General features: G+C 45.7%; 1 protein-coding gene across 5 annotated transcripts in view; it reads right to left on the bottom strand.

The window, feature by feature from the left end:
- Positions 1-24,643, bottom strand: part of LOC125463608 (caskin-2-like) — a 281,692-nt gene that overhangs the window by 116,633 nt on the left and 140,416 nt on the right. For 3 of the 5 annotated variants that reach the window (XR_007249868.2, XM_048555091.2, XM_048555092.2), the window contains one exon: positions 16,301-16,352. Coding sequence is in view for 2 of the 5 variants with exons in the window: in XM_048555091.2 (XP_048411048.1) it covers positions 16,301-16,352 (52 nt within the window). In the remaining 3 variants the exon portion in view is untranslated. Of the gene's footprint in view, positions 1-16,300; positions 16,353-18,290; positions 18,404-19,402; positions 19,503-24,643 lie in introns of those variants that run through there. The other 2 variants (XM_048555096.2, XM_048555095.2) reach the window with 2 other exon arrangements.

The following is a 24,643-nucleotide window of genomic DNA, read 5'->3' as shown; positions in this document are numbered from 1 at the left end:
CTCCCATTCCTGTTTCGTATGGTCTTACTCTCAAAATCACTACAAAAATAGACTCAGGGCAGACTGTTCGTCCCCTCCACAAATTACCTCCACCTCCATGTGGAAACTGATTCTTAAACCTGTACCTCAGACTCTCTTCAATTGGAGTCATTGGCACAAATCAAAGATGGCCGTCAAAACAGCTACCTAAGCAAACTGTCCCAGTGATGTAATTACTGCTGACAGACAGAATTAATCTGTACGTGCACAACTGAGGTCACTTGTGGGCCTACTGAGGCCCAGGAGCTGGGGAAAAATCCAGGACCGAGGGAAAAGGCCCAGATCCAGGGAAAAGTCCAGGAGTGAGGGAAAATTCCAGAAGCCAGGGAAAAATCCAAGTGCAAGGGAAAAGTCGGAATTAAGAGCTTAAGTCACGAAAGTAGTACTGGCCATTGTGCCATGCAATGGACTGCTCTTTGCGGTGAGCGAGGGGCAGACAGTGACTTTGGGATGTATTTGGGCTTGGGGGTTGCTGCTGACAGCTGTGAGGACATTGGCTCTCCTTCAATGAATGGCCATGGGTTGCCCCAGTCGATGGTTGGACGGCAATTCGAGCTGGCGTACCTCTATCTCACAGCACACCCTCCCAACCCACCAAGTAGAATCAACTGTTCTTAAATCCAACTATACACACTTGCTCACTCACACAACCATCCCAGCACTTTCAACATGCGGAGACCATAAACTGAAGCATGATTCCAAGCCAACGTACTTGGGGGCGACTCTTGGTAGGATTTCGTGCTTCTGGGAATCTCTGAAGAAAACGGATGCAGAAATCAAAATCAGAAGAAGCCTCTAAACGAATGTGCTGCGCCTCTGTTGGTCACTGTCTCACAACAGTCCAAACCTCAGCATCTGTCCAATCGTAGCCCCCAGCACAGCCCGGTCTGACATTACACACACAGTCAGTTATACTTATATGCCCATCTCCTGGCTTCCTGTCTCTTCAGACATCACTCCCCACACATCCACCGACTGACAATAACCCACAAGCTGGGTAAAACCAGGAGCCTCCCTCCCTAACAACACTGTGAGTCAACCTACAACACATGGACTGCAGCGGTTCAAGAAAGCAGCTCACCCCCACCTTCTCAAGAGGCAACTGTGGACAAGCAAAGAATGCCAACCCAGCAAGCAATACACACATCTGACAAGTATGTTGAAAAACCATCGGTGCACTTCGCTTACCCCTACAAGACCATCTTTAAACCCATTTTCTATCTAGTGCCCCAGGTACAGCAACCTCCCTGGACAAGTTCCACCAGCTGACACCTTTTGGATCAAGGACTGGGGTCACGGGACGTCACTAATAAGTTCCGTGTGACAAAGCCCATCTGTTGAACTTCCACAGCAAGAGCAGTCCTTATTAAAAAGGTTCAGATCAAGTCAGGGCTCCTGTGCAGCTGACCTCCAGCAGTTGGACCCCAGTGAAAACACCTTAATGCACACTGTCCTCTCTACTGATTAACTGGGATCACCTCAAACCATTTGCATTCGCTTAACAAAATAACTTTATTGAGTCATACAGTCATACAGCATGGAAGCAGACCCTTTGGTCCAACCAGTCCATGCTGACCATAATCCCAAACTAAACTAGTACCCACCTGCCTGCTCCTGGCCCATATCCCTCTAAACCCTTCTTATTCATGTATTCATCCATATGTTTTTAAAACGTGTCACTGTACCCACATCCACCACTTCCTCAGGAAGCCCAATCCACACGCGAACCACCCTCTGTGTAAAAAATGTGCACTTCATGTCTCTTTTAAATCTCTCTCCTCTCACCATAAAAATATGCCCCCATCTTGAATTCCCCCACGTTAGGGAAGAGGCAACTACCATTAACCCCTATCCATGCCCCTCATGATTTTATAAACCTCTATAAGGTCACTTCTCAACCTCCTATGCTCCAGTGAAAAAAAAATCCGAGCCTATCCAAGCCTTTTGTTATAACTCAAACCTTCCATACCTGGCAACATCCTGGTAAATCTCTTCTAAACGATCTCCAGTTTAATAATATCCTTCCTATAACAGGGACACCAGAACTGGACACAGCACTCCAGACCAGACCTCAGCAATGTCCTGTACAACCTCATCAGTATAAAATATCAGCTCATCCAGGAGTAAATTGGTTAAGGAGTTGCCCTCCTCCTTAACGTTAGACCAGGATGGAGAGAGACAGAGAGGGCAAATGTGCACAATTCAAATCAAATCCTTTCCATGCTTCGGAAAGCCAATTTCTTTCCAAGACTTCACCAGGTTGAAACCTGTCGGTCACCTGCTGAATAGAATATTTTGCCCCTTCTGATTTTGGCTGGCTGTATGAATGTTAAACAAGATTTCAGAGATTGTGATCAATTTTTGCCTCAAATCCTGCTTTTTTCCCCCTTTAACCCCTAATTAAAGTTAGGGTTGGTATAGTGAAGACCATTCTGTAGGTGTCACTCACAGGATAGGCCCCTCCCTGCCCGATTCTATTTCGATGCCTTTTGATACCGTCTTCCCTGGACTTCAGCATGGAGACGGAGTGGGGAGCTGTGATGAGCTCAATAAATGGTGCCCATTGTTCTCTCAGGGAACTTCTCACAGCCCCAGCTCCGTCCTCAAAGGTTGAACTGTCAGCCAGAGGGGCTGGGAACTAGACTGATACAGGCATGCTTCAATACGCTGCGCTTTTCTTTGAGAACAGGGGAGAGACAAGAGAGGCAGACAGAGGGAAAGGAAGCAGGGCCATTTCCCATTACCTCACCATCACAATGGGCTTTCAGAGCTCTAGAGGGCACGAGGGAGGGCAGTGGAGAAACGGGACAGGAGAAGGACAGGCTAACATTCAGCAAAGAAAAGAGGGAAACAGTGACAGGAAGGAAAGAAAAAAAGGGAGAAAAGACAAAAATCAAAACACAGAAAAAAAAACTTTAATCTTTCGTTAGGTATGTCCCAAACTGTTTTACAAATGACAAAATATTTCCTGATGAGCTATTGTTGCTGCAACAGAAAAAGGCATGGGAACCAGTTTGTACATAAGATCTGAGAAAAATCACTGGGATAATGTGAGAGATAGATATGGACCAAGGACACTGAGGAAGAACAGTCCCATTCTCTGCGCTAGTGCCATAGAAAACATCTTGTTCACCTAATGGCCTATGTTTCAGTCTCCTACCTGAAAGATCTGTGCAGAGTTCCCTCACAAGGCAGCACTGGAGTTTCAGAGCGAACAATAAAATTAAAAGCCCAGGCATTACCTGTCACTGTGCTGTCAGTCGAGGCCCTTTATTTACACAACATCCTGAACAAAGTTAAAATTTCCGAAACGTTTTGTGAGCTTGTGCTGGGCCCTGTTCATGAATCTGGCCTCAATACATCGGCTGCAGCCTGTCTGCGCCAATCTCACTACCTTGGTGCTGCGGAACAACTTGGGGTCCGACATCAGCTACCACAACAGCCCCCAGCCTCGGCTCCCAAGCTGAGCTCCTGATCTGGACAGCTCAAGCAATTTGACGGTTTGCTGGGTACACAAAATAAGTTTTACAAAATGCATTTGTAAACACCTTTATACTTTTATCTTGATTATGATATGTAAACTTTTAATTATATACTGAATATTACTTTGCAAGTTATTGCTGTTCTGCTCTTGATGACATTTGGGGTTGCATTAATTTTGAATGTTTTAAAATGGGGTGACATTGGAAAATAATTAGGGTTTCAGGTAGCTGCAGTAACACATAAACCTCTGGGCTTGAATGACTGACTGGTGCACAGGTTATTTTTAAAGCAGAGAGCACACATCTAAATTGTCCCTAAATACATTACGCAGGGCAGGGGCTTCATGAGATAATGTTGGGAATGGCAACAATGACAAATTCTGTTCTGTCGCCCACAAAAGTCATATTTGGAGCTAACACTGTATTTCCTGACAGTGATCAGCAGGGGAAATATTGGCTATTTTAGCCCCTTTGCCCAGGATCTGAAGAACCGCAGCCACTGAGGTATACTCACTCACTTCCGGTGCCTTGTGAGTTCACATCAGTAGGATTTACTACACAGCAGTGAGAGCTGAGTTAGTAGTGTTTGTTTAGGTCTCTCACACTTGCTTGAAATATCACACTTGCCCACCGTCATTGCACCCCCACTCCCCCGCAACGCCCCCAGGCCACACTGACAACTGTCTGAAGGAAAACTTCACCACACAGTTTAAAAAACACAGCCCCCAGGCAGCTCTGAGCCGCACGCTAGGATAGTGACTTGAGAAAAGGAGCTCTATTATGTTGCTGTCTCGGCTTGAGCTGTCTTAATGTAAACTACTTCAAATTCCTCCCTACAAGCCACAACCTGACTATATCCTACATAATTTGCGTTAGCTGATATCTATGCTCTGATAGACATTAGAAAAACAAAAGCCTAGGAGAAAATGCCTGACTAAAAATCTGTAAACAAGCCGTTACTCAACAGATCCTAGAATGCTGGAGTTCTGTAACACCAGGAGGAAAGAGCGGGAACTTACTGGTGATAAATGTGAAGTTGAACTTGATAGGAAATTCAGAAATTCATTTCTTAAACAGTGAGAGATAGGGAAGTGTTGATTTCCAAAGAGATCTGGGCGTCCTTGACTATGAGTCACTGAAAGTTAACATGAAAATGTAGCAAGCATTTAGGAAGGAAAATGATGCACTGGCCTTTATTACAAGAAGGTTCAAGTACAGGAGTAACCATGTCTGACTGCAGCTGTATCAGACCTTGGTGAGCCCACACCTGGAGTACCATGTGCTGTTTTAGTTTCCTTACCCAGAGCAGGACCTACTCGCCTTTGAGTGAGTTTAACAAGGGTTCACAGGATTGATTGCTGGGATGGTGGGTTTGTCCTGGGAGGAGAAAACAGGGAGAGGGAACCTGTATTCTCTCAAGAAGAATGAGTGATAATCTCGTCGAGACATACAAGTTTCTTATAGTGTTGAGGCAGGGTCTGTCCCACTCTGTGAAGTCTAAAACCAGGGGACACCTTCCCACAATAAGTATAAAGCATTTAGGATGGAGATAGGGATAAATTTCTTCACTCAGAGGGTGTGAAACTTTGGAATGCAGTACACACATGGACTACATTCGGGTTAGAGATTGAAGGATTTCTAGATATTAAGCATATCAAAGGATATGGGTATAATGTGAGAAAATGGCATTGAGAAAGAACAGCCATGATTTTGTTGAATAGCAGAGTAAACTTGATATGGAACAGGAACAGGTGCAGGCCATTTGGCCCATGCCCCCACTTGCCCACTGTAACATCCTATGCCCTTTTCCCCACTTCCCTTACCCTTACACTTATATTATTCAAATTCTTCCGTTTAAAAACTATTACAGATTCTGCCTTTTCCACTGTTTCTTTTCAAATTGTCCCTGTTGTCTAAAAGCTTTTCTGCCCTATCCTTGTTTTGCTCCAATTATTAAAGTCCGTTGATCTTTTGAACACATTCCTGAAGTGGTTCCCTGAACAGCTCTGTCCTTTCTCATTTTGAAACATCACTGTTGGCAGCAGAGTCGCCTGCATTAGATAGGCAATATCAGTGAAGTCCAAATATTACATTTTTAAACTTTTTAAATTGAAATATAAACTTGCCTATCTGTAAAGTTCAATCTATACTGTTCACCACAAAAGCAGCCAGACTGGCCCTGATGAATATTAAAGACTTGCGTTGCTGTTTCACTTCTTCAATAATTCCATATCAGTGTTCACCTACAGAAGTTGGATGACGATTCAATTTAATTCGTTCAAAAGCCAACAGTGCATTCCCTCAGTCCCGTACTGGTGCACCTTTCAGCCAGGGCTCAGTTAGTTGCAAGCTTGCCCCTTGCTCACACAAATCAAGGCCAACCCTCCAGTACAGCAGTAAGGGAGCGCTGCACTGTCAGGGATGCTGTTCAAGTGAGACATTAAATAACACCCGTTTGCCTGCACAGATGGGTGTAAAAGGTCCCATGGCAACATTTCAGATCAGGGCAGGCAAGCTATTCCTGGCATCCTAGTCAATATTTATCCCTCAGTCAACATCACAGAAACAGAGTATATGGCCTTTACCACATTTTGGTTGCGCACAGGCTGCCCTGTTGCATTTCCTAGCTGCTACACCGTGAGCGCCTTTCAGGAAATATTTCAGCAACTGTAACATGCTGTGAGATCACTGGTTGTGACAAGTGCTATATAAATGCAGATCTTTCCTGTTCGTGTTCATCAGCATTGAACAGCCAATACAGTATTGTTTTGAATTGTGGTTGCTGCTTTAATCCGGGAAACGAGGCAGCCTATGTGTGCACAGTGCGATCCCACAAACAATGGATTTAATTGGCCAGACAACCTGTTTTACAGATCTCGACAAGGAATAAATAGTAGCCAGGATTCAGGATGGAAGTTCCCTTTCTCTCCATTGATAATTCCCATGTGATCGCCTGCGTTCACCTACGAAGATGGATGAGAATTCAGTTTCATGCATCATTCAAACGACAATATTTGTCAGTCCCGCATTGCAGTGTCAGTCTGGATGGCGCATTAAAGCTTCTGCGCCCAACAGCAGGGCCTGAACCCATATAATCTGGTGAGTCTAAGGTAAGAGTGTAACCAAAGCTGGAAAGCAGGAAGAGGATGCTGGGAAATGACTGGTCAAGACAGGGGCGTCTGCTGCAAGAGGGCAGCCCTCCATATTACCTTGAGGCCGAGTCATTTATGAACTGTGTTCACCCATGGCTTTCCTTCCAGCAGTTAGACAAGTTGAATGAGTAAGTTGTTGGCTGGTTTGCTGAGCCACTGGTTTTCATGCAAACATTTTGTCTCCCTTCCGGGTAACATTGTCAGTGCTGTGTAGCCTCCACTGAAGTGCTATTGTTCTGTCCCACTCTGAATTTATATGGTCTGGCCTGTCACGATGGGCAGTCTAGTTTCCGGTTTTGTATCGTAGCGGTATGTAGATGGGGTCTATTTCAACATGTTTGTTAATTGCATCGGTGTTTGAAAACCCGGCCTCCAGGAATTTGTGTGCTTGTCTTTCTCTCGCTTGTCCTAGTTCTGTAACTTTGTCCCAGTTCTGTAACTTTGTCCCAGTTAAATTGATGTCTTTCTATGTCAGAGTGTATTGAAACGAGGAAGAGTTGGTTGCACTGTTTTGCCATGAGTTGGTGTTCATGTATCCTAGCAGCGAGTTTCCTGCCTGTCTGTCCTATGTAGTGCTTCTCGCAATTGCTGCATGGTATTTTGTATGTCACATTTGTCCTGCTCATTTGTGGGATTGGGGGTCTTCTGTCTTTGAGAGTAACTGGTAAAGTGTGGCTGTTGGGTTGTGCGCTTTCCTTATTCCAAGAGTTCGAAGGAGTCTTCTAGTCAGTTCTGATGTGTTTCTAACAGGGTAGGGTGGCCAGTGTGTTGGGGCATCTTCTTGATGTTGTTTGTTTGCCAGACATTGGTGGGCAAAGCTGTTAGGATTACCATTGTTTGCGGGTCTATACAGAGTCCTTGCAAACAATGTCTAGGGGATAGCATGGGAAAGGGTCAATGAGATGGATGACCAACCATGATTTGTACTGAACAGCAGAGCAGCTGAACAGCCTACTCCTGCTCCAATGTTCTGAACAGAGTAGTTACAGGGAAATCTAGACAAGCTCATGAGGGAGAAAGGAATACAAAGGTATACTGACAGTGTTAGAGGAAGAAGCTTAAACACAAGTACCAATGGATTCAAGAACCTCTTCTACCCTGCTGTTATTAAATTTCTGAATGGACCTCTCAAATTTTATATTTAATGCTGATCTCGCTTTTTGTGCACCTTCTCTGCAGCCGTAACAGTGCATTCTTTGCTCTATGACCCTAATGCACTTTGTATGGCACGAACAGCCTGCACTGTGCACTAAACTACTCAAAGTACTCAGGCACATGTGACAATAATAAATCATATCAGACAGTGGGAGGACATCAGTTGGACTGGGACAAAGTTACAGTACTAGGGCAAGCCAGACAAAGGCAAGCATGAGGTTTCCTTGAGGCCACGTTTTCAACCACCGATGCAATTAACAAACATGTTGAAATAGACACCATCTACGTACCACTACAGTACAAAACCGGAAACAAGACTGCCCACCATGGCATATAAATTCCGAGTGGGACAGAACAATTCGACAGAGGCTACACAGCACCGACAATGTTACCGAGAAGGGAGGCAAAATATCTGCATGAAAACCAATCAGTTCTGCAAACTAACCAGCGACTCCAACTGCAACCCGAACCATGGATCCAATTAAAACATTGAATAATTAAGGTTAAGCGTGGTCTCAGGCAACAGAAAGAGGGCAGTTTCTGATTCCAATTCTCAAACTAATGGGGTGGTCACTGTATAATTGTATGGACTGTCTTTCCTTGCTTGAAGGTAGCGATATAGCAACACCGCCCAAATGGTGTAAAACTGGCCCTTTAAATATCAGATTGCTGGGATTCCTAACTCATGACGGAAGACTTCTTACAGGTTTGTTATTCATCCACCTCGACACAGCGAGCAGGAACAGACTCGAGGCTCGGCTTAAACCCTGTCAATTGAACTGCAGACGGGTGTGCTTTGGTGAAATATTTTCAAATCTGACTCATTCACTTCAGGCAGCAGTTCACAGAAAAGACAACATTGCCCGATCTCCCTGAATCATATCGGCAAACAGCCATCACCCATTACAATGAGCTGCTGCTCAGGTTCAGGGTAAACCGAAGGTTTAAGGAGCTTTAAGGCGGCATCACAATGAACAAAAACAGTCCAAAGACCTACATGGCAGATTAATTATGCTTTGATGCAAGGATACGGCAATCAGAAATATACATAAAAGATGCCATGGTTCTTTTTTCTTTCTATTCAATTGTGGGACACAGGCGTCACAGGCTGGCCAGCATTTCTGGCCCATCCCTAGTTGCCCTTGGGAAGGTGGCGTTCAGTTGCCTTCTTGAACCGCTGCAGTCCTCCTGCTGTGAGCTGACCCACAATGCCTTTAGGGAGGGAATTCCAGGATTTTGACCCAGTGACAGTGAAGGAATGGTGATATATTTCGAAGTCAAGATGTTAAGTGGCTTGGAGGGGAACTTGGAGGTGGTGGTGTTCCCATGTATCTGCTGCCCTTGTCCTTCTAGATGGAAGTGGTCCTGGGTTTGGAAGGCACTGTCTGAAAATCTTTGATGAGTTTGTGCAGTGCATCTTGTAGATGGTACACACTGCTCGCTACTGAGCGGTGGTGGAGGGAGGGGATGCTTGTGGATGTGGGGTCAATCAAGCGGGCTGCTTTGTCCTGTATGGTGTCAAGCTTCCAGAGAGTTGTTGGAGCTGCACCCATCCAGGCAGGTGGGGAGTATTCCATCCCACTCCTGACTTGTGCCTTGTAGATGGTGGACAGGCTTTGGGGAGCCAGGAGGTGAGTTACTCACCGCAGTATTCCCAGCTTCTGGCCTGTTCTTGTAGCCACTGTGTTAATGTGGTGAGCCCAGTTGAGTTTCTGGTCAATGGTAACCCCCAGGATGTTGATAGTGGGGTATTCAGATTGAATGTCATGGGGTGGTGGTTAGAATATCTCTTATTATTGATGGTTGTAACCTGGCATTTGTGTGACGTGAATGTCACTTGCCACTTGCCAGTCCAAGTCTGGATATTATCTAGATCTTGTTGCATTTGAACACAGACTGCTTCAGTATCTGAGGAGTTGCGAATGGCGCTGAACATTGTGCAATCATCGGCGAACATCCCCACTTCTGACCTTATGATGGAGGAAAAGTCATTGATGAAGCAGCTGAAGATGGTTGGGCCTAGGACACTACCCGGAGGAACTCCTGCAGAGATGTTCTGGAGCTGAGATGACTGGCCTCCAACAACCACGACCATCTTCCAATTTGTCAGGTATTACTCCAACCACCAGAGAGTTTGCCCCCTGATACCCACTGATTCCAGTTTTGCTAGGGCCTCGTGATGCCACTCTCAGTCAAATGCAGCTTTGATATTAAGGGCTGTCACTCTCACCTCACTGTTAAAGTAGAGTCTTTTCCCTAGGATGGGGGATTTCAGGGCCAGCCAGCACATTTTTAAGTGAAAGGGGAGAGATTTACATAAAAAATGGTAATGGAATGAGCTTCCTGAGGAAGGGGTAGATGTGGGCACAGTTACAACATTTGGAAGACATGAGTAGGAAACATTTGGAGGGATATGGGCCAGGAGCAGACAGGTGGGACCAGTTTAGTTTGGGATTATGTTCAGCATGGACAAGTTGGACTGAAGGTTTGTTTCCATGTTGTCTGAATCCACGACTCTAAGAGCAAGGAGTTGGCTCCAATGTCTATAAAACCCCTCAACTGACACCACAGAAACAGATTATCCAGGCATCACCACAGTAATGTTTGTGGGATCTTGATGTGCACACATGTGCTGGCACACACCTAACTGCAATGGTGGCTACACCTTAGGAAGTAATTTATTGGTGGATCAGTCATTGCTTAGTTGGCAGTGCACCCAGCCTCATGTCATAGGGCTGATACTCACTGCAGGGTTCGGAAATAAAACTCCAGGCTCTCTCACTCTGGTGTAGCACCGAGGGACTGCTGCATTGTCAGAGGTGATGTCTTTCCGATGAGACATGAAACCGTAACTTCACCTTCCTGCTCGGCTGGACTTTAAAGACATCCGTGGCAGTATTTTAAAGAGCAGCAGGCAAGCTATGCTGGGAATCCTGGCTAATATCTACCCTCGATCAACGACATTTAAAGGAATGATCTAGTCATTATCACATCATTTGTGAGAGCTTGTGGTACGCAAACTGGTTGCAATGTTTGCCACATTTTAACAATGACTACCCATCAGAATTATTTCATTGGCTGTAAAGTGCCTGGAAGCATCTGGTGATTTTGAGAAATTCTACGCAACATTTTTCAAATTCCTTTCAAACACGTCGAGGGACTAAGGCTGCTCTATAAGTGTAAATTTTTTAAAAATGTTTTCCCGCTGCTCCTGTATTTGTTGGAGAGGAAGAAAAGCTGAGCTCAGTTCCGAGCTGGTTAGGTCAGAGATTCAGCAACATGTCACAAAACAAGTGCTGAAGGCAAGTAAAGGACCAACACTCACATGCCAGGCTCATACAGGGAGGCGACAGCCTAGTAGCGTCATCAGTAGGCATTAATTCAAGACCCAGCTAATGTTCTGGGACCTGGGTTCAAATCTTGTCATTTGTACGTGACTGAAAAAAAATCTGGAATTAAGAATCTAATTATGACCATGAAACTGTAGTCCTTTGATAATGAAATGTGAGGCTGGATGAACACAGCAGGCCCAGCAGCATCTCAGGAGCACAAAAGCTGACGTTTCGGGCCTAGACCCTTCATCAGAGAGTTATGGTCATTTCAATATCTTGGATTCTCCAGCATCTGCAGTTCCCATTATCAACTGTAGTCCTTTACCTGCTCTACAAGTCACTCCAGATCCGAGGTATTATGGTTGATTCTTTTAACTACCCTCTGGGCAATTAGGAATGGGCAATAAATGGTGGCCCAGCCCAAATCCCATGAGTTCATTAAAAAAAAACACTTCTGAAGCTGCACCAACAGGGTAGACACTGAAAAATTGTTTCTTGTGGACAGGGAATCTAAAACACAGGGTACGGTCTCAGGATAGCAGGAAGCTTATTTCAGAAAAAGAGGAGGAGATAGGGCTGTGAATCCTTTGGAATTCTCTGTCCTGAAGGGTTGCCAATGCCCGACTGGGACTGCCCGAGATAGACAAATCTCTCGGCAGATCAAGGAATATGGGGAGTAGATGAGGAAGTGGAGTTGAAACAGACTGACCCTGATTATAGTGAACGGCGGAGCTGATTCAAGGGGCATAATAGTCTACCTACAATGCTACTGCAATTTATAGTCACCTCAATCCCTAATCCCTGCAGTCCCACAGCTTGAAAGGGCTCAGAATCTGCCATTACTCCTGTGTTCTCTGGGCTGACAATCAATGGCAGGCAGCTGTGAACGTTGCCTCTGCATCCCGCTCTGTCTCCCAGCACTGATTCAGCTTTCAGGGGCCGCATAGCAGACACATTAATCAGAACCACCACTCCGGCTGGTCTCTCCAAGCCTGCAGACAGATGTCAGCACTATGACTGGTTTAGTTCAGCAGCTGTGCCGTAGCTAACAGAGTGGCCACCTAGACACCAACCCCACTGCTCATTCACACATCTGCAGTGAAACATGGGAACTCGAGCCGCAGCCAAGACACTATCCAGCTGCTGACGGAAAGCAGCCAGCAAGCCTCCAGGGCAATGTCTCCTGCTCTCTGGGTCATTCCCATTTCCTAACAAGGTTAACAAGCAGTTGGCAGCTCCTCTCTGCAGGTTCTACCTCTTCACAAAGTGCACCTGATCATTTCAGTCTGGAGCTCTTTCAGTTTTGATTTCAGCCTGGCCGTGCATACAAGGTCATTTCAGCAGCTCGAATGAACAGTGACATAGTGACATTCTGAAAAAGAATCATATCGCACTCTGTTTCGAGCCTCACAAATGCTGCTTTGCCTCTTGGGTTTCTCCAGTACTCTGTGGTTTTCCTTCAGATTCCTAGCATTTGCAGGATTATTTTAAAGACCTGAGGGCATGGGTTCAAATCTCACCAACAGGTAATCTCAGTAACTGGTGGAATTTAAAACCAATTAATTGATAAAGCTGGTTGTGAAAGCTAGTTTCATGGTCATCATTACCAAGGCTGTCAATGGTTATAAAAGCCCATCTGGTTCATTCACGACCTTCAGTGAGGGAAATCTTGCCATCCTCACCTGGTCTGGCCTACATGTGACTCACAAATCACAGCAATGTGGTTGACTGTTAATTCCCTCTGCACTGGCCCAGCAAACCACTGAGTCCAATGGCAATTTAGAATGGGTCACGGGTAATTTAGACAAATGTGCGATGCTGTATTTTGGTAAGGCAAATCAGGGCAGGACTTATACCCTTAAGGGTAAGTTCCTGGGGAGTGTGGCCGAACAAAGAGACCTTGGGGCGCTCACTCATAGTTCCTTCAAGGTGGAGTCACAGATAGACAGGGTCGAGGAGGTGAGGTTTGGTACACTTGTCTTTATTCGTTAGTGAATTGACCAAAGGAGTTGGAATGTTGTGTTGTGGTCATACAGGTCATTGGAGATAACAAGGTGTAGAGCTGGATGAACACAGCAGGCCAAGCAGCATCTCAGCAGCACAAAAGCTGACATTTCAGGCCTAGACCCTTCACATTGGTTAGGCCACTGTTGGAATACGAAGTGTAATTCTGGTCTCCCTGCTACAGGAAAGACGTTGTTGAACTTGGAAGGGTTCAGAAAAGAATTACAAGAATGTTGCTGTGGTTGCAGGGTTTGAGCTACAGGGAGAGGCTGAATAGACTTGAGGTATTTTCCCTGGAGCGTCAGAGGCTGAGGGTGGGCTTATAGAAGTTGATAAAATCATAAGGGGTATAGACAGGGTGAACATCCAAGGTCTTTTCCCCAGGGTAGGGGAGTCCAAAACAAGAGGGTGCAGGTTTATGGTGAGAGGGGAAAGACATAAAAAGAGCCTAAGGGGCAACTTTTTCTCACAGAGGGCAGTGTGTGTATGAAATGAGCTGCCAGAAGAATTGGCAGAGGCTGGTACAATGACAACATTTAAAAGGCATCTGGATGGGGACATGAATAGGAAGTGTTTAGATGGACGCGGGCCAAATGCTGGCAAATGGGACTAGGTTAATTTAGCCTATCTGGTCAGCATGGGCAAGTTGGACCAAAGGGTCTGATTCCATGTTGTACAATACTATGACTCTAAGTGTTGGCCTTGCCAATGATGCCCACAGTCCAAGTCAGAATTAAGAAAAACCTCCACGTCATCTCCCTTGTCAGCATTTCTACTGGTTCCTGATTCTTCTTAAACACATCTGCACGTCTCACTCACGTCAACAATTCCTTCACATTCTCAGCAGTCCCTAAGCCGCAGCGGTTTCTCTAGAATTCCCGACTGAGTTTAGTGGCGCGTCTTACATTTATGTCTCTTAGTTTTACTACACGAGCTGCCTCTGCTCAGTTGTTTCTCCAAATGCATTGCCAAAGTCTGCAGGATCGGTAATAATGACATCCCTAATTGCCCCAGAGGGCCAGTAAGAGTCAGCCACATTGCTGTGGGTCTGGAGTCACGTGTAAGGCCAGATCAGGTAAGGATGGCAGATTTCCATCCCTCAGGGATATTACAGAGCATGATGTGGTTTTACAACAATTGTTAACAGTTGTCATTATTTTTGACCAGATTTTATAGCCCATCCAATTAACTGAATTTAAGTTCAGAGTTGCTAAAGTGGGATTTGAACCCATACCTCCACAGCACTAGCCTAGGCCTAGGATGGCTACCCAGTGACATTAGCACCACATCCCTGACCCACCCTTGCTATTGCAGCTCCCTCTTGCATAATCTTGTCCTATCTGTTCTGTCATAACCTTGTATGCCTTGTTCTGTCTGAGCGCCCTATGATCTGTACGTCCTTGTTTGCTATGATCTGCCTGTACTGCTCGTAAAACAAAACTTTTCACTGTACTTAGGTACACATGACTACAATAAATCAAATCAAAGCAAAATATCCAACATATCCAATGAAAGGCAAGGGTCACATGTCCAGAGAGAAACACATGGGAGGGTAGAGGAATCAAATGCAAAGCTACAGTCAAATTTGGAACTTCCCACGGCGCTGGAAGGAAATGATGGACAGGAAGTGGATGAGGAGTCTGCAGTGACTGTAACGAGGTCAGCCCAGGTATACCTCGTAGAATATGAGTTCCCTGGTTGGAGCCGTAAACTTGTTCCAATCAGGGAGCCCTGGCTGACAGATATAAACAGGAGTGTCAGAGGTACTACTCACTCTGAGAGCTGGCTCTGAAGGAGCTGGGTCGGTGTCAAGGAAATGTAAATGAGGGCTGACCCAGTGATGGGATGCCAGCCCCTTTAGAAGTTATTTCGGGATCAATCTTTTGTGATGCCCACTGTGGCTAAACATTCTGAGGAAGCCTGTCACTTGGACTGACGTAAATAAAGGATGGCATGTCGGGGACCAAGACAGTGGGCAGTAAATGAGGAACCATAAACATCCCCCCTCCCAAAGGCCATATCAGCGCCATGTACATTGGCCAGGCACTACTTATAAAGCAAAGAGGCATTCCCCTCAACAAAATCAGCCACACACTCGCAATTAAAACAAGAGGGAACTCTAGAGAAGACACTTTTATCAACTGGTCATTTTATTCAGCCCCTTGACTACGAAAGCATAAAAAGAAGTCTGAAAATGCTGGATGGGCACATGAGGTCAGTCAGCAGGGAAAAGACAAACGTCCGCTCCGTGTGCAACCCTTCATAACAACCTGCCTCACAAACAAATATTTCCTTCCTTTCAGACAACTGACAGACCACCACTTAGTGTCCAACGACTTCTGTTTTCAGCTTACAGAGACACGTCCAGCAGTCGAACTTCATCAACTGGTCATGTGTGTCCTGGATCTGATACCATCAGTTACCTCCACTAAATATGATAACATCCAAACCCTAACCCTATCTCTGTCGGCCTGAAGAGTCGAGAGGGTTCAGCTGGAACCTCTAAGACAGAGTTTTTTGTTGGGTATCGAGAGGTGTGGAGCAGTTGCTGTCAATACAGTTGATGTACAGATCAGCCAGAATCAAATTGAACACTACAACAGGAACTAAATGGCCTCCTTGCTTGTCTATTTTAGATCCTTTGTATCTTGTAAATTGGAGTCTGCAAGCTATGTCTGTTTCAAAGTTCAAGCTGATCACAGCTCTCAGGGATTGAGTAACATAGGTCATGTTCCAATGCTCACACCGTGTTCAATGTTAACAAACACAGAATCAACAGGACAGGTATCATCAGAGATAATGGGAACTGCAGATGCTGGAGAATTCCAAGATAATAAAATGTGAGGCTGGGTGAACACAGCAGGCCAAGCAGCATCCCTGCTGTGTTCACCCAGCCTCACATTTTATTATCTTAGGACAGGTATCATCGCCCTGTTATGTGTAAACAAATATCAGGAAAATGCTCTGTCAGGCTTTTCCCAAACAGAGGTGATGCCCTCTTCAGATAACCAGCACGGGTTGCTTGGAGAGATAGAAACTGTTGCCTGGGGCACTTTCTTAACCCGCACCAAGAACTGATTTATGGCACTGAGAGATGGCACGGGGGTTAATGTAAACAGGAGGATGTGGCACTCACCCGTCAGAATCCTGATAATTAACATTCAGCCGCTTTGTGGAGCCCAACAGCTCTGTAAAACAGGAGAAAAGAAAATGTCAATGAAATTGGACAACACAAACTCAGAGAGACTGAGACACAATAATACTCTCAGAGAAAGCGGGATGCACTCATACTCTGAGACAGTGAGACACTATAATACTCTCAGAGAGAGCAGGATGCACTAATACTCTGAGACAGTGAGACACTATAATACTCTCAGAGAGAGCAGGATGCACTAATACTCTGAGACAGTGAGACACTATAATACTCTCAGAGAGAGCGGGATGCACTAATACTCTGAGACAGTGAGGCACTATAATACCCTCAGAGAGAGTGGGACGCAGTAACACTGTCAGACAGACACACAGTGACACTGTTACAGAGAAACACACACACAAACTCAGTACTACTTTTAGAGACAGAAAGATACAATAACTCCATTAGAAAGAATCAGACTGTGATTCTGTTAGAGAGGAAGAAAGAGAGAGAGAGAGAGAGAGTGAACAGTTGTTGTGGGAGATTAAGAGACTGACTTCATTAGAGTGAGAGAGAAAGAGAGAGAGAGCGACTAACTCCATGAGAGATAATGGGAACTGCAGATGCTGGAGAATCCGAGATAACAAAATGTGAGGCTGGATGAACACAGCAGGCCAAGCAGCATCTCAGGAGCACAAAAGCTGACGTTTCGGGCCTAGACCCTTCATCAGACTCCATGAGAGAGTGAGCGAGAGACACAGGCTTCACAAGTGAGATGGTGAAAGACATAAGAGAAAGTGAGACACAATAACTGTCATGGAGAGTGATTATCTGTCAATCTGTTTGAGTGAGAATGGGCTACAGTATCTGCCTTGGAGAGAGAGGGAGAGCGAGTGGACACTAACTTTGAAAAGTCTAGCACAGCTCCCAAGGGTGAGCTCTCTAAACGACATGACAATGTAATCACACTGCATACAAAACAAAACTTTTCGCTTTACCTAAGTACATGCAACAAACATTCTTATATGGCATTGATAGGTTTCAAACTGAATCAGGAAGAGCACAAACATTAAGATGAACAACGATTGGTATTCACACCCCACTCTCATGTTATTGTCACACAGTTTACTGTTTTGCTGAGAGAAACCCACCTGTAATAGCAGCTCAGAGACAGGCATGCGTACCCCGAGCCCAATGTCCCCTAGTGCCAACAAGCTGAAAATAAAGCTGACAGTTTGGTGTCACAGAATCTCACCCTTAGTGGGGCTATAAGGAGGTTTACATTTCAAAGCAGCAAAGTTTGTTAATCTCAGACTCTTGGCCTGATTTGAGGAATTGTGCACAGTTCTGACCTGCTCTGTATCTCAGGAAGGAGCAGCAAAATAGATACACAACAGTTTCAGAGGTGAGAAGTGACTATAAGGAAAGGCTGACCAAAGTGGTGCTTTTCAGAGTTCGGAGCAGGGAAGATGGCTTTACATTAGTCTTTAAAATTAAGGACGGCTTTCAATTGTCTCCATTTCTGAGAGGGAACATCATTTAAAGATGAGTCGCAAATAGAACAAACAGGATCTGGAACCTGCTTTCTCAGGGAAGTAGATGAGGTGAATCCCCAAAGAGCTGGGGATATTCAGCCCTTGATGCTGCTTGAGGCACTGATCAACAGGGTTCCCTCTAAAGCTCTTAAAAGCTGCACAAGATCTCTGAGGTACATAAGTGGCAGTCTCTCCTGGAACTGAAGTCAACATCATGATTGGCATGCCATAGAACATTAGAACAGGCAGGTAGCTTAGAGGGAACATCGATCAATTCACTTCTAGACGCTAATGTCTAGGGGATAGCATGGGAAAGGACCATTGAGATGGATGACCCGCCATTCTGCGACTATGTTCTGAACAGAGTAGTTACAGGGAAATCTAGACAAGCTCACGAGGGAGAAAGGAATACAAAGGTATACTGACAGTGTTAGAGGAACAAGTGTAAACACACGTACCACCAATGGATTCAAGAACCTCTTCTACCCTGCTGTTATTAAACTTCTGAATGGACCTCTCAAATTTTATATTTAATGCTGATCTTGCTCTTTGTGCACCTTCTCTGCAGCCGTAACAGTGCATTCTTCGCTCTATGACCCTAATGCACTTTGTATGGCACGATCAGCCTGCGCTGCGCACAAAACTACTCACTGTACCCAGGCACATGTGACAATAATAAATCATATCAGACAGTGGGAGGATACTTCCGCGGATTATAAACACCAGCATAGGCCATCTGGGCCGTTTCTGTGCTATAAACTTACAAAGTTATTGCTGCTGAGCCAACGCTGGGCTAACACAGTACAGATCAAAGATCGAACCTGCACTTTGCTGGCTTCCACATCGGGTCTGCCCACTGCGCCTACCCTTTGAGAAACAGGCATATTCCTTTGTTCCAACTGGTGTAATTAAAAGTAAAGCCAAATGTTCAAAAGCCTATGGGCACCATGTACCTAAAATCCTTTCGGATGAGATGTTAAAATGTGATCCTGCCTGCTCTGTCCGATGGACACACTAACGATGTTCTGAAGGCGGTGGGGTGTGTTCTGCCTGGTTTCCTGATCACTATTTATCCTCTAACTCAGCATCATAAAACAAGCAAACAAGTGGTGCAGTGGTAGCGTCCCTACCTCTGAGCCAGGAGGCATGGGCTTGAGTCCCGCCTGCTCTGAAAGTGTGCAACAACTTCTTTGACTCAGAAAAAGAAAACAGGTAAAACATTGCTCATCATGTCACTGTTTGTGTGAGATCTTGCTCTGTACGAGTTGGTTGTCATTGACTACGGGTCAGACATTCTTCAATGACTGAAAAGTGATTGGGACAGTCCTGAAAATGGCAATCAGAGACATGCAACACAAAAATAGACCCTTCGATCCAACTCGACTGCGCTGGCCAGATACCCCAATCTGACCTCATCCTATTAAACCAGCTTTCCTTCCACTGACTCTGTCTAAACTTCCCACTGACTCAGGAAAGCAGCCAACATAATCACAGACCCCTCCCACCCTAGTTATACTCTCTTCCACCCTCTTCAAACGGGCAGAAGAAATAAAAGTTTGAACATACATACTAGCAGATTCAAGAACAGCTTCTTCCCCCGCTATCAGACTTGTGAATGGATTCCTTATGTATGAGAGTCGATCTTTCTCTGCGCCTGCTCTGTAGTTGTAACACGGTATTCTGCATTCTGTTCTATTACCCTGATGTTCTTACGAAGGTGTGATCTCTCTGTTAAAGCACACAAGACAATGCTTTTCACTTTCCCTCAGTACATGCAGCAATAGTAAATCAAATCAAATCATTTCTGTACAGCACACTCTACTGACCCTCAGCAGTGAAGTGGAATAACTCAGCCCATGGCAGGAGGCACCAACAAAAGGCTGCAAGAAACAGGTCTCCCAGCACTGGTTGAGCATTCTTCCAGAAGTTCACATGATTTCTGGTATCTAAAACAGGGCTGCTCAAACAACGCTTTCTCCCAACTGCAAAATCATCCAAAGAATGTGAAAAGTATGTCTTTTCATTTTAGAAAAACGGCCTTAAGGACCCTCGTATGGTGCCCTGGTAGTGTCCTCATCCCTGGACTGGGAGGCTCAGGTCCAAGTTCCTCCCGCTCCAGAGGCGTGCAATAACGTCTCTGAACGGGATGGCAGGGGAAAATACATCAGTTTAAAATGGCTTTATAACTGTGTGCTCCCGCAGTTTCATTCGACGCAGTGTCTAAGAGAAAGGTTCATGTCCTGGAGACCGGGAGACTTTCTTAGACAGTTGGTAATACCGTGGCTGACAGGTGAGGAGCCCGGGCAGGCTGACTGCCTGCCTGCCTAAGAAGTATGCCAACCTTTGCGCAGAAGCAAATCTGGGAACCAAGTCAGGGGTGAGGGGGAGACCTCAGGATGTGATACAGTTGCCAAATCTGAAGGAACTCCATTTATGTGATGGAGAACCTAAGCGGCTGCATACTGGTCTAGAAACTAGTGATTTAGCTGGCTTCTTTGTGTCGAGTGTAAGATCAGTGCAGTGTGCACTAATTCCACCCAGTTAATCATTACCTTTACTTCCATTAACTACAGGACAATATTACTCGGTACAGTGAGCTGGCTAAAAACAATCAGCAGCTTAAATCAACGAGACCCACAGCACGGTTGAAGCACTGACTCGATTGTGCAGTTTCTTTTAAAATGAACAGACTGCCCCAAACTAATCGAAATGATCAACCAGACACTCAAAGTCTGATTGATAAAATACAAGTCCACTTTTACACTCACTCCTAGCTCCTCTCTTTCCTGAGGTGAAGATATTTATTCTTGTGGGGTGTTTTGCTCTCCCTGGGCTGTGGGTGGTTTCGGTTAGCACAGTGTTGGATGCCCAGTGATGATCCTGGAGAAGGTGGCACAGGGCACCTTGTTGACTAGGGGCAGGTACACACACAGTGCCCTTCCGGAGGTCAGCATTGTGACCCCGTGGAAGTGAACCCACTGGAACTCTTCCAGTGGCTGCACGCTCAAACACAACGACTCCCTCTCCCCCCGACCTTAATGACCCCCCCATCCTGTGACATCGCTGACAGAACCCCCCCACCTTCCCAATGGGCCTGGTGTGGGAAACTGGGACAGCTGTAGACATCCATGTATTTTCAGTTGTGCAGACTCAATGGACCAAAGACCACCACCCCGCCACCTCAACCTCAAACCACCCCATCCTCCAACCTCAACTCACCCCATCCTCCAATCTCAACCCACCCACCACTGAATCCCAAATCCCCCAATCCCAATTGCCCCATCTCCCAATCATAACTCCCCCACTCCCCATCCCCACTCCACCTCCAAACCCAACTCCCGCTGCCCATTGGTGGGGAACATCTGCAACTCTGCCACTTATAACTTGCGCCTGGGCCCCACAGACATTGTGGGTTTGGCACAGATGGCCCTTCAAATACACTGCGCCATATTTCAGCGCTAGCCTCCGTCTCGGCCAGGGAATATTGAAGATCGCCTGGCACTATTCAAATGAACATTGAGGCACAGAGAGGTTCCTGGCGCCTGGTCAATCCTTACCCCTTGACTAACATCAATGACAAAGCAGGGTCCAACAGGCTGTCATCTCATCGGGGTTTTATGGGAGTTGCTGCTGAAGGATCCTGTCAGTCACATTTCCTACACAACAATACTGAGGGCATTGGCTGTAACTAAAAGGGTACTTTGAGATGCACTGACATTGTGCAAGGTGCTACATCAATGCAACTCCTGTTACGATTATTCTACAAGCTTCAGTAAGGAGAATGGACGGGATTTGAAGGCAGCACAGGTGAGCCGCAAGCACAAGCTTGTGTCATTGCAGGCATTGGCCCGGTCTACCAATCTGCTATTACCTTATCCCTGGCTCAGGCTGTAGACATGCTCACTGACCAGTGGGTTTGACTGCAGACGTTTCGTCATCCTGCTAGGTAACATCATCCCATATACACACCACTGAGAAACAGAACCGGAAGTAATGCCGACCACCCCAGCAAACTGAAGCATATAAATAACAAGTGGGACGGAATACCGATGCTTCACCGGAGGCACGCTGATGGTGTTACCTAGCAGGGTGACAAAATGTTTGCAATCAAACGCACTGGCTCGGTGAGCAAGTCTCCAACCACATCCACAACCCCAGCTACAAATCTTCTCAAAAACATTATCCCCGGTTCAGCCTCGGTCTTTCCTGACCAGCCCACTCGCTGCACAGGCTAAACAGAAAGTAGTTGATAGATGCAGGCAGCAGCGGAGCAGACACAATGGGGACAATCCCCTCCAATGTCACACTGGATTCTCCCACTCAGATGAAACGACCCTATCAAGAAAGAACGAACCTGTTCACAACGGGTGTCAGCTCTTCTGCTGCTAAAGCCTTCACCCATGCCTCTGTTAACCTCACGACTCAACCATTCCAGTCCCCCTTCATGACCCACTTCTCGGCTGCAAACGAAGCAACACTCCTCACAGCTTAGCCGACACCAACCCTCACTGACCCACAATGAATCTTCCCTGCAGTCATACTTCTACAGCTTCAAGAAAAGTTTGAAAACATTAACTTTTCCAAAACGTAGAAGGCAAATAAATGTTTTTTAGAGACCATAAGTGCAGGTCACAGAGGAATAAAGAAGCAGTCCGTTGAGAGCGCACCAGTCAAAAACAGCCACCTAAGTATTTTGTCCAGCTCTGGGCCCATAAACCTGTACAACAGTACGTCTGAATACTCCTTCAACGTTAAGAGGGTTTCAGCCCTTACAGGCATATTTAGTCCACACAGAATCTATCTCTCTTACATATGTATGTACATTATGTATTTCCATCTGATAAAATAGAGGTTTCTTTCTCTGGTAATCGAGAGAGGGCATTGATTTTACAGTTTGAGAGGCAGTGTTCCAACACATGGGGCAGGTGAGGAAGTAAGTGCCAAGTCTACCTCAACTGCAACAGGAAATGAACCACTCATCACATTGAGCCAACTGCCCCCCATCATTATAATAAAAAAACCCATGTACCAACATCAGGGGTACTCAAAATTTTGTTCAAAAATTCTCATTTTTTCTTTCCAATTCCTCCTCAGTCTCAGCCATGCCATGTTTTCCAACACTACAATCTCCTCAACCCCTCTGAAGAAGAGCTGTGTTGGATTTAAGACGCTGACTGCATCTTTCAGCACAGGTGCTGTAATGTTTTCTCGAACGCTTTCTGTTCTTATTGCAATTCCATGAGCTCTCTGCTATTCTGTCTACTTTGTTGCGGCAGACCCACTTTTCAGTGCTCCAGCATCGGGCTGTGCGACTTCGATAGTGTAAGGCGGGAGACTCTGGCAAACCCTTCTTAATACATTCTATCCTTTAAAACACTGCCTTAAAACTGACCTCTCTAACCATCACAGTATCTCCTCAATTGTTTTCGTTATGCTGAAGGTGTTATATAAATGCAAGGTGTTGTTGTAGCGGTATTGTAACCATGTTCAAACACGCTTACTGCAGTAAAAAATGACAGAGATGTGTGATTTTACAGAGAAAATCTTTGCAAGCACATTTTGCAATTGTGCTGCACATGGCAAGCAGCTCAGGGGCCAGTGTAGCTGTGGGCCTAGCACCATTCAGCGGGACAGTGTGGCATCCCTCCTGTTTGCTGGATCACAACTTAAAGGTAAGGAGGACAATCTCAGTGAACTTCGAGGAGCACAGCAAAGGTAACCGTGCCACACCACACGTAACCTTAACCTCGGCACAGAATTCTCTGCGCACAAGGCTTCCCACATGAGTCAACAGCAGTCGGGACAGATTTCCCTCAATATTGGTGGATCAGTAAAGGATTAAGTTATAGCAGTTCAGCATTCCCCCATTAATCAGCCAGGAGCACCACTGGCTGGTTTATCAATTGTCATTGTGAAAAAGCAGTCTTTGTCAATCCTCAGCAACCCAGTCTGGTGCCATTCTATACGGAGGCCTATATGGTTGCTAAGACAACATGGTCTTGAAAGGTCATACCTCATTGCTGAGCCAGTGAATTCATAATAGCTCACTTCACAGTCTCTAAGTCGATTGTGTTGCAATAGTTATTTCTCAATGGCTGAGCTGCCAGTGAATTTATTTTTTTTAAAAATAACTTGCTCCCTAGAAAATACCTGCAGCCATTTCTTGTAGAGACTTCAGACAGAATCCTGAATTAACACTGGCCCGAATCTGACAATAATTAAAAATTGGAATTGCTCAGGACTCGATTCAAACCTCTGTGCCTCTAATGTAGTAATCGTGGAGAGAGAGGCCTGTCATGCTGAAGGCCATACTCCAGTAAAGACACAAGTTGAGGCTGGGATTAAAACCATTTCAGAGATAGTGAGAACCACAGATGCTGGAGAATCCGTGATAACAAGGTGTAGGGCTGGATGAACACAGCAGGCCAAAGGAGCAGGAAAGCTGGCGTTTCGGACCTAGACCCTTCTTCATAGAAGGAAGCAGGTTTCCCAGTAAAACAGGGCTCCCTGACTACAACCAGGCTCTACACGTACACTGTGCAGCCCTGCAGTCAACTGGATAAAGATCAGACAGAATGGAACAAAGCCTGGCACCTAATCTCTGATCTAAACTTATCAGTCACAATAAAAGGCAGGAGATCGACTTTGTGGAAGAACATTTAGATTCTCGGGCGTAAAGTGCAGAATATTCCAGGGCTTGGCAAGCCCAGGGAAAAAAAAGATTCTTGAAATTGGAAACAAACACAAAAAGAGTGCTGAAGAAACTCAGCAGGTCTGGCAGAGACAGAGATAACAAGGTGTGGAGCTGAAT

Source organism: Stegostoma tigrinum, chromosome 22 (assembly GCF_030684315.1).
Source record: "Stegostoma tigrinum isolate sSteTig4 chromosome 22, sSteTig4.hap1, whole genome shotgun sequence".
Taxonomy (NCBI): domain Eukaryota; kingdom Metazoa; phylum Chordata; class Chondrichthyes; order Orectolobiformes; family Stegostomatidae; genus Stegostoma; species Stegostoma tigrinum.
The sequence above is the reverse complement of the archived record's forward strand: the minus strand, read 5'-3'. Positions and strand labels throughout refer to the sequence as shown.